This window comes from Trachinotus anak, unplaced genomic scaffold (genome assembly GCF_046630095.1).
Source record: "Trachinotus anak isolate AG129_WGS33_773 ecotype Australia unplaced genomic scaffold, CSIRO_AGI_Tana_v1 ptg000013l, whole genome shotgun sequence".
Classification (NCBI taxonomy): domain Eukaryota; kingdom Metazoa; phylum Chordata; class Actinopteri; order Carangiformes; family Carangidae; genus Trachinotus; species Trachinotus anak.
The window spans coordinates 1,428,749-1,439,151 of NW_027273864.1; the positions used below are offsets into that span (position 1 = coordinate 1,428,749).

At 40.5% G+C, this 10,403-nt stretch overlaps 1 protein-coding gene across 2 annotated transcripts; it reads left to right on the plus strand.

The window, feature by feature from the left end:
- Nucleotides 1–973: 973 nt before the first annotated feature.
- LOC139630978 (sterile alpha motif domain-containing protein 3-like) lies at nt 974–8,155 on the plus strand. 2 transcript variants are annotated; one of them, XM_071494885.1, is made up of 6 exons: nt 1,143–1,237; nt 1,802–1,863; nt 4,844–5,845; nt 6,142–6,294; nt 6,734–6,826; nt 7,196–8,155. In XM_071494885.1, exons 3-6 carry the CDS (start codon nt 4,844–4,846, stop codon nt 7,517–7,519), a joined length of 1,572 nt encoding a protein of 523 aa, XP_071350986.1. In that variant the 5' UTR covers nt 1,143–1,237; nt 1,802–1,863; the 3' UTR covers nt 7,520–8,155. The 2 variants fall into 2 exon arrangements, with proteins under 2 accessions (XP_071350985.1, XP_071350986.1); XM_071494884.1 differs by lacking the exon at nt 1,802–1,863 and having other exon boundaries at nt 974–1,237.
- Nucleotides 8,156–10,403: the final 2,248 nt, after the last annotated feature.

A 10,403-nucleotide genomic window follows, 5' to 3' on the forward strand; every position in this document is an offset into this window, starting at 1 on the left:
ATGCACATCTCCCCTCAGCAGAGCCTGATGCCGACTCTGGATGTGTGCCATTATGTTTACCACTTTCTATTTTCCATTAAATCAATAAAACAGAATAGAATGCCTTCTAATCGTATAGTTACAATTACTATGTCCCTGTAAAAGCCGGTGAGAATTTTATAACTTGAACATGAACATAAATACACACAACAGAATAATATAAGTACAGCAACATCTCAAGACTGGGTCTCTACATGCACACCTTTAAAGCAGAAAGAGAGAGAACAGCAGACCGCATGAGAAACCATGTCCAAGCTAAATACTACAAAAAAAGTACTGTACCTGATAGAAAATAGTAGAACATTTGTGACCTGTACAAAATAAGATTTACAGCTCTATTTAGCACTTTTGCCATGTTTTAACACAGTATTGACTCACATAATCTTACGAATGTGAATGATCAAAATTACAGATAAATGTTTTAATTCCAGTTATATTTCTACATGTTGGAGCCCTGGTAACTAAGTTCCACTATTCCCCTGCATTATCAAGTGAACATTTCTCTGGCATCAATTACATTTTCTCTAAAACAACTTTGGCAAAGCAAATCAGTGGTATGTAGCCATATTTTGTGGGGACATAGCTGTGTTATGTTGTCTCTGCCAGTGGGTGATTAACCATGCGTGGCAGACATGCAGTAACAATGGTTTGCTGTTGATTTGATTTTGTTTAAAGGTCCCATATTGTCACATGTGTTTTTTGATCATAAAGCAGGTCTAGGTATTAATACTGTGAAAGTGTCAAAGCCTCAGTCCACAGAGAAATACACACAGCCTGTATTCACACTGTAAACCCAGATTTTGACTCAACTCAAAGAGACTGAGTTCATATTACTTAAATCTGTCTAATTTATTGACATCACTTGCTAATTCTGATTAAGATGAACTTTTTCAAGGCCATTTTTATAGTAATTGTTTTATTAAGTCCAATCAATGTTTTTTTCTCAAACAAACTGAGTTTGTACTACTTAAACCTGTGTACTACTTAAACTTGTGAATTTAATTATGAATTCTGAGTAAACTGTACTTTTTTAATAACCTATTTTATTGCAATCATCTGTTTGAGCTCAGACAACTTGATATCTTTAAGTTTTGCCTGTTACTATAGCAACGCGATGACATCACCAACCGCCAAAAATCTTGATAACACCAGTTTTGCAGCGCGGCCAGACACGACCCAGCTTACAGCGAAAGTCCCGGTAAGTTTGCACAGATCCCAGCTGTTTATTGTGGTGTAGTAGGACTACGGAGCCCCCCCGTCATAACAATTGAGCTTCGCGCCGACGTGTCTGTCGACCGTCCACTTTGGGCACACTTAAAGTCAGCCGTCATGTTTTATGTTGTATTCTTTTAACTTTGTGCAAAATAAAGAAAAAAAAGAGAGAAAAAAAACAATCAGAATCAGAATCAGAATCAGAATCAGAATCAGTTTTATTGCCAAGTATGTTTTCACATACAAGGAATTTTTTCTGGTGATTGGTGCAATTGATCAGCTACAGTGGGGCTCTCTGGCCTTGTTGATGAGGCTAATAGCAGATGGGAAGAAGCTATTTTTGTGGCGAGAGGTTTTGGTCCTGAAGGACCGCAGCCTCCTGCCAGAGGGGAGTGTCACAAAAAGTTTGTGTCCAGGGTGGGAGGAGTCAGCTACAATCTTCCCTGCACGCCTCAGAGTCCTAAAAAAACAAAAAAAAAAACAAACAAACAAACAAAAAAAAACATGGCACAGAGCTTGACTGTGACACTTATTTCTCTGTTGCTTCCAGACAGCTAACTTAACGTTGAGCTGACACGGTGAAGTAGCTAACTCTGATCTACGAACATCCTGGTAAGTTGGTGCACATTAGCTCACATAATTATTTAGCTAAAAAGTTTTATTTTCTTGATTTAGTTTGGTTAATTTTTGTTGTTAGTTGGCTAGTAGCCCCACTCTTAGCTGTACGTTAATGCCTCTTCAAGGTTTTGTTATTTAGTTAATGCTGTGTGGCTATTGTGTTCATTTGGAGAGCCGATTTCAAATAGTTATTTTCAGAGGCTTTACACTGTTAGCTAACTGTCATTTTTCCTTAGCTCATCTAACTCTAGCTAGCTGAAGATGGAGTGGTTTTAAGTGTAAATATTGTGGTTTTATTAGTGAGAAAAGGGCGCAGCTATTCAAACACTACCAGTTAAAACATGGTAGTTATACAAGGACAGTACCATTCCCTTGTTTGCACCAGGACTGTTTGTGCACATTCAAGTCCTTAAGCAGCCTTAAAGCACACATATCTCGTGTTCACTCTAAAACTCATGAGGAACAACCAGGAGAAAATGAAGCACTCAAATTCAGCTGTCAGTTGTGTGACGTCAGTGTACCCTGCTCTGAATCTGAATTTTTCACTCACCTTCGAAGCAGACACTTGAAAGTTAACCAAAAGGTTCAGTGTCCATATGCAGGCTGTAGATTTGAGAGCAGTGTGTATTCAACTTTTAATGCACATAAAAGTAAAGCACATAGAGAAGACAACTGGAAGATGTTCAAGAATGAAATAGTTAATGTTGACATGAGTGATGAAAACAAAGACAGTGATGTTGCAGATGAGCCACTGCCAATTGAAGACACGGGGGAGACAGATGGTGTCAGTGAAGAAGTTTCAGAGATAGATCTTCATGATTTAGAAAAGCAGTTGGAGCACAACTTGGCTGCTCTTTTTGTAAAGATGCAGACTATCCTCCACATACCTGAGCGCTCTGTACAGGAAGTTATCAAACAGCTTTGTGATATACATTATTTGTCAGAGCCACTTCTGCAGCATAAGGTGAAGATGATTCTTCAGGAGTATGATTCTGAGATAGATGAGTCCATTGTGAAACAGGTGAGCAGTGATGTTTCAAAGACCAACGTAATGACAACATTTTGCGGCAAAGATGGTTCCTTAGCAACCACAAAAAGGAGAGCATCGTATGTGTCCAAAGAATTTCCGCTGGTAATGCCTGTAGAGTATGTAGTTGACAAAGATCAAAAATCTGTTGTATATGTTCCCATGCTGCAAATGCTGCAGAAGTTGCTGAGCAAGACAGATGTTTTAGATAAAGCAATGTCTGAAGAAATACATGTTCCAAATGAATACAGAACTCATGTAGATGGTACATACTTCAGAGAAAATGGCCTTCTTATTAGTGATGAGTTCACAATTGCCATTGGGCTGTACATCGATGACTTTGAAGTCGCCAATCCGTTAGGAACATCAAAGAAGAAACATAAGATGTGTGCGGTGTACTGGGTAATTGCCAATATGCCAGCAAAATATAGAGCATCACTCAACTCTATCCAGCTTGCTCTTCTATGCAACACAACCACTGTAAATGAATGTGGTTATGCTAAAGTGCTGGAACCACTTATACATGATCTGATGTCACTTGAAAAAGATGGTGTTTACATAGAGGCCTTAGGTGCAAGTGTGAAAGGAACTGTTTTATATGTAGCTGCTGACAACCTAGGTGCTCATGCACTAGCTGGATTCTACGAGAGCTTCTCTGTTGATAAGTTTTGCAGAGTCTGCATGGTAAGTAGAAGTGACACTCAAAAACAAGACGTGCGCTCCGGTGCTTTTGAGCTCAGAGACAAAGACAGGCATGACAGACAAGTGCAGGAAGTGATGGAAGACCCAACTGAGTAGAAGATACGGTGTGAAAAAAGAGTGCCCCTTGACTGCAAAACTGGAACACTTTCACGTTGTTAAAGGTTATCCTCCTGACCTCATGCACGATCTTCTGGAAGGCATTGTCTCAGTAGAGTTGTTTTTGTGCCTTTCAGAAATGATTTCCAAGGGATATTTTGATCTAGAAACAGTGAATCAGGCTATCAGGTCATTTACATATACCTTTACTGACAAAACTGATCAGCCACAGCATATTACAAAAGGCCTCTCCACAAAAGGCACAATCGGGGGAAATGCACACGAAAACTGGTGCCTAATTAGGCTCCTTCCATTTCTTGTTGGTCAGTATGTTCCTCCTGGGGAAAAGGCATGGGAAGTTCTCATGCTTGTCAAGGACATTATGGCGTTAGTAGTCGCCCCCAGGTTTACTGAAGAGACACTCTACTTCCTGGAGTGCAAGTTAGCTGAACACAGAGAACTACTGCAGTCTACATTCCCAGAGTTTAGATTAAGACCAAAACACCACTTTATAGAACATTACCCTCAACTTATTAAAGCATTTGGTCCACTGTGTGATGTGTGGACTATGAGGTTTGAGGGCAAGCACAAATTCTTCAAAAAGGTTATCCGTGATGCTCAGAACTACAGGAATGTAGCCCTTACACTTGCTGTGAAACATCAAAAAGCAGTCAGCTATCATTTGGACTCAAATTCATTTTTCAAACCTTCTGTTGAGATGGAGAAGGTCACGACAGTCTCTGTATCATCTTTCCCTGAGAACATCCAGAGAGTATTCAGTCAGAAAATCCACAAGCCAGCAGCAATTCTTGTAGCATCATCTGTCTGTCTAGATGGAGTTACATACAAGGGAGATATGGTAGTCTCTGCTGGATCCTGCTCAGGTCTCCCTGAGTTTAGGCAGATCACACACATTGTTGCAGTTCATACAGAAATCATGTTTGTGTGCAGAGTAATGAGTGCATGGTACCACGAGCACCTGAGATCATATGAAGTTTGCTACTCTGATGTAACCCTGCCCCTGTGTGTGGTTCCGCTATCAGAGCTTAACGATGTTTTCCCCCTTTCCGCATACAGAATAAGTGGGAAACTAATGGTGACTCTCAAACGTTATATTCTGTGCTGACCAATCTCTCTCTTTCTCCCCAGATGGCAGTGCAACAGAGACTGCTTGTGAGAGTTATCCTCACTGAAGCAGACATAAGGAAGGTGGAACTGAAGACAAAGCCTGCTACAGTTGACCTTTTGATTGACTCCGTTAAAGATGCTCTTCAGATAAACTATAGCTTCAGCTTACAGTTTAAAGATCCCAGTTTTGACAATGAACTGTGCAATCTAACAGACATTTCAGAGCTGCCTGAGCGACCTACTCTTAAAATCATTCCAGTTCTTTCTCTTGTGGAGGTGCCCATCCCAGGGTTAACATCAAGTGAACAACTAAGTGACACATTCAGCCAGGCAGACACAGACATCCTCTCCGGCTCTTCTCAGGAAAGACAACGCCAGTGGCCAGAGGTATTTGATCTGTATATACCGAAATTTTCTGTGGATGTGGAATATAGGCTGCGTCAAGCAAACCTGCTCCATCTCAGGGATGGAACACACCTCATTCCGTCAAAAGAGCTCAAACACGACATCCTCGAGAGGCTAGCCGAGACCATGTATGCCTTGAAAGCATACCCAACAAATGCAGAATTTGAAGCTGTAGCCTCAGCACTTGTGCGAACACACCCATGTCTCAAAGAACAAGGATCAGTGTCCGGCTGGAGTGGTTGGAAAAACAGCTTGAAGTTCAAGATGGGTAATTACCGAACAAAAATGCGTCAGCTGGGTCACCGTGATGTCACCGTGAACGGCGGTAAACATGGAAAGCACTCTCCTTGTGGAGACCCACCTAACAAGAGAATCAAAAAACCAAGGAGAGGAGAAGTTAATTACTTACCAGATTATCCAGATGGACAGGATGACTCCAGCCTTGAAGATGCTCGACAGTTCATGGTGGAGGAAATGAAAAAGAAAACCCCAAATGGAGCCCTCATCAAGCAGAAGATGGATTTGACATTCGCTCTTCGAAGGAATGAAGTTGTGAAGGACAAGCCTGCCATCAACCAGATATGTCAACGTTGGCCGGCTCTCTTTACTGAACACCAGGTAGGCCTATAGATTTGTCTCATATACTGTATTCTATGTAACTCCTCTGGTGACATTAGATTTTTAAAAATTAAGGCGTGGCCACAAATCCATTATTGGTGTCATTTCTGTGCAGACTGTTGATTGTTGATTGTTTATTTTATTTATTTATTTTTTTTAAATCCAATGTCACCAAAGGGGCTCCTTAGAACTCATCAAAACTGTATTAAAGAGTAATATTGCACTCTGGGTTGTTACATAAAAAGATCACATCAACTCATTTGAACATTAACATGTTTTATTTTTACATGTTTCAGGTGTGTCTGGAGTTCAGCAGGGTGGCTGGTAAGAGCCTGAGACAGGAGTTCTATGAGGCCCTTGACCATCACAGTCCCAGGCTCATGGAAATCTTCAAGGCAAAGAGGGGGCTCACAGGGCAGGTGTTGGCTGACCTGATGCGACAAACAAAGGTTAGTTGATTTAAAATCTATATTTATGTCTTAGAAAACAATCTGATGCTTAATTGAGTTTGAAAGAACACACGTGTAAATAAATGTACTGGTAATCACTGTACTGGCTATCCTGTTTGCAGATGCTTTCTTTTCCTTGACATTTAGTAGCCTATGTGTAATGGAGTTGACTAAACTAACTCCTCAGTCCTCTCAGAGTAATTAAGTACCATATATTACATTAGTTTGCCAGGTTTTGTTAGTTGATCTGTAGATGAGGTATGCAAATAACTACCTGTATGCATAATGTCGAGAACACTGTGTGAGTTAACAGGTGGGGTCCAGTATGTAAATGACTGTGCTGTGTATTATTGATTATGTGTGTGCACATCGTGTTCAGGGTAACACATGGACCCTATTTTAAGTGTGTGATGTCCTCTCTGCTCTCTCAATCCACCAGGCTTCAGATGTGACAGAAGTCAGATGCCTTGTTCTCAGGGGTCTTCCTGTCATTCTCGGCGATGATCCATCCACCTTCTTCAAGGCCTGCTTTGTAAGCAACTTTGATTTTTCTCTACCTCCTCTTCTCCTTCCCCCCTCCCTTGCTCTGCCCATTCTCTACCTCCCCTCCTCTCTCCCTACAATACATATTATTTGTATTGCATGTGTTAATAGTTTCTTTATTGTTTGAAAAAAAAAAACTTCTCTGGATGAGGCAAACTCCAAAAACTGTGACCTGTGTTCACTCCAGATCAGTTGTGTGATGCCTCTCACACCTGTCCTGAGTGATTATCTGTAGTGGTAGCTGCACTGGGCAGTGGGCAGACACTGGACAGGGCTGACTTGGGCTGTGTACCTATTGAGGCTGTTTGTAGCAATATGTTGTCATGGTGATGTGATTGTGCCCTATTCTTTCTTGCAGGACATTGAGGATGAGGGAGGTTCGTACAGTGATGTGCCAGTGGGGATCCTCTGCCATGAACAGGAAAACATCACTCCACACACGCAGTCCCTTCACCATAATGCTTCCTCAGTGGGAATCATCTTGGAGGGAAACACTGTGATGGATGTTGAGAGCCTGCCCCAAGCCATGTACATTGTCTTCGGACTTACCTATGCACTTCATCTCAACTACCCAAAGTACATGAAGAACACTTTTGATTTTTTTCAACAGGTACTTCTGAACTTAGGTAAGACAGATCTGAAACCTAAACTACAAACACTCAAGAATCAGCTTGCAATGTAAGATCCAGAATCTCCTCTTCCCGACTCAAATGTGAGTTTTTTGTTTTCTTTGTTGTTGTTTTTTTTTTTTTAATAAATTGGCAGAAAAGAAAAAAGAAAGTAAGAATTTTGGCCTTCAACATTTGCTTGTTACAACTTTGAAGGGAATGTATAGACGTGAAGAGAGAGGGTAAGGAGTGAAGGACAGATTAAAAAAAGATGTTGCATGGGGGTTAGAGAAAGCATGGGGAGTTGTGAGGAGGGGTGATTGTGGACTCTAGGTGGGTATCTACTTTCAGTTTTATTTAGGTATCTGCTCTGTTATTTTTTTCACCCTCCCGTTCTCTCTTTTTTCATTCTCACACACTTTTTGGTTTTTCCATGGACATATTTGTTATTTGTAAATGTAAAGATGCCAGTGTTCAGCAGGGCTGAGTTTTATCTTGCCAGTTTGTCAGCCAAATTTGAAGAGTACAATATTGTAATGATTGGAGTTTAAGAGGAAGAGAGTATTGTATTGTACTAGTTTGTGAGGCTGAATTGTTTTTTCTTTTCATGCCATCACTGAGGAATATACAGCCTTTTAGGCCATGGCTTTGTTTTTTTCTTTTGTTTTTGAAAAAAAGATATTTTCAATAAAAAAATTGGATCAATGTAATGCTGCAGTTGTATGTATTTTACACGGCTCTATTGAATGAAAATATGTATATATTTTGAGTTTCAGGAACTAAAAAAGTTAAGTTTGGTCAGTTAGAATACACAATTTAGGTGAATTAGTGATGGAGTAATGCTTACTTAACAAGCTGAGTTAAATAAATGGGTGGGGAATGATTGTATAAACTAAGTATCTTCAGTTACTGTAACTTGGTTATTAGTACATTCAACTTAAATGTTCTATTCCATTCCATTAGGAGCTTCAAGTACATTGAACGTAGTCCAGTTCACTTTCTCAACTAATGCGTCATTACTTAAAAAATTTAAGGCAACGAGTTACCTCAATTTTTTTTAAGTAGAGTCTACTTATCTGGGTTTACAGTGCAGAAACTGAGCCTTAAAACGAGCAATCAGCCACACCCCAAGCCCCACCAACCTGGACCCACCATCCAACCTTACAGGATTTGGTTTCTCTGAGAATTTACCTGAAATCTCTCAGAAAACAGCAGAAGAGTGTATAATATGTTACCTTTAAGGTAACAAACCTGCCTTTCAAATAATCTCTAATAATGAATTGAAGTCATATATTACCTAATAACATGATTATTATTTAATAAGTACTGTATGGGACAACCCTGCTTGCAGGTGTACTTGTTTAACTCCATGTCAAGTGCTCTTGGAGCCTGACAGCCATGCTCTGTGGTTTCCAATCATCAACTAGACAGTGAGTGAGTTTCCTGTGCAGCATCTTTGTCAACTGTCACCAGCAGGGGGATTTGGTGGCCTGGGGTTATTGAGTCCTTTTGATACTGTCAGTGCACAGAGAGCATGTAATCTGTCTCACCAGCACCATTTTGTCTCACCCAGACTCTCTTACTCCCCTGTCCACAGGGCTAGTAGTTAGTCACACCAGTATGCTAGCCCTCTCAGTCAATTGTGTTGACTCTCTAAGCAAAGAGAAATATTTGTTGTTGCTGCTCGATGTATACATTAGCAGGGTCATCATCACCTGTTAGTGGAAATCCCTACACCTCGAATGTAATGTTCTTTTCCTCCAGTTGTCATGTTAAGAAGTTAATGGGAATGCAGAGACTTTAAGTGACTTAAGACTGAAGTGACTCATTGTGACAGACACAAGTGCAGATTCTGTGCCGACTTAAATACTTTGGTGTCAGAAAAAGTTCAAATTTTTCTTCTTCTCTCTCCACTGTCTATAATAAAGGCTTAAAATGCCTATAACAATTAAAAATGGAGTTACCAGTTGTATCCCCCTGACACTCAGACTAGTTTCATCTTTGACTACGAAAACCTCAGTTCATCCTTGACTCCAGGTGAATGTTTGTACCAAATTTGAGGAAATTCCCCCAAGGCCTTACTGAGATATCACATTCACAAGGCCAAAACCCCTTTTTCCGAAGTCACCATGACCTTTGACCTTTGACCAGCAAACTCTAATCAGTTTGTCCCTGACTTCAGGTGAACATCCGTAGCAAATCAAAGGTGTGATGGAGATATCACGTTCACAAAGCCGAAACCATATTTTGTGAGGTCACTATGACCATTGACCACCAAAATCTAATGACTTCATCCTTGAGCCAAGTTAATTTTCATGCCAAATAAGCCACTAAGTGAAAGTTAAGGCGTAAAGGTCAGTTCACTTTGAGGACAATAATGCTGTTCAAGTCAAGTTCATGGTTTTCTCCACCTCCACCAGTGACTCGGACCATCCTGCCATCAAAACTTTAAATGGCACCCATATTGCTCGAGCTGATTCATACAAATTTGGCTTGACAATAGATTATTCGAGAGTCAAATTCAACATTTGACTCAAGAATAAAAAATTAAACCAGGTTTCTTGTATGGAATTAAAGGGATGTCTGTCTTTTTCCAGTCGTGACACTACTGTGCAGTCAAACCTCATGTCTGTCCTTGACCATGGAGAAATTCCGTATTGTCATGCTGCACCATCAACACTCAGTTAAACTGTCTGTATCAAAGTGTATCAATTCAATTTCAATTCAATTCAATTTTATTTGTATAGCGCCAAATCATAATATACATTATCTCAAGGCACTTTACAGGGTAAGGTCAAGACCTTACTTTGTTACAGAAAAAAACCCAACAGTTCCCACAACGAGCAAGCGCCAGGGGGGAGGAAAAACTCCCTTTTAACAGGAAGAAACCTCCAACAGAACCGGGCTCAGGGTGGGCGGCCGTCTGCCTCGACCGGTTGGGTTTAGGAGAAGATAGAA

Coding starts and splice junctions, on each gene's coding strand:
- LOC139630978 (XM_071494884.1), top strand. CDS start 1,154: ATGACATCACCAACCGCCAAAAATCTTGATAACACCAGTTTTGCAGCG. Junction 5,846..6,141: donor CTCTCTTTACTGAACACCAG/GTAGGCCTATAG, acceptor TACATGTTTCAG/GTGTGTCTGGAGTTCAGCAG. Junction 6,827..7,195: donor CCTTCTTCAAGGCCTGCTTT/GTAAGCAACTTT, acceptor TCTTTCTTGCAG/GACATTGAGGATGAGGGAGG.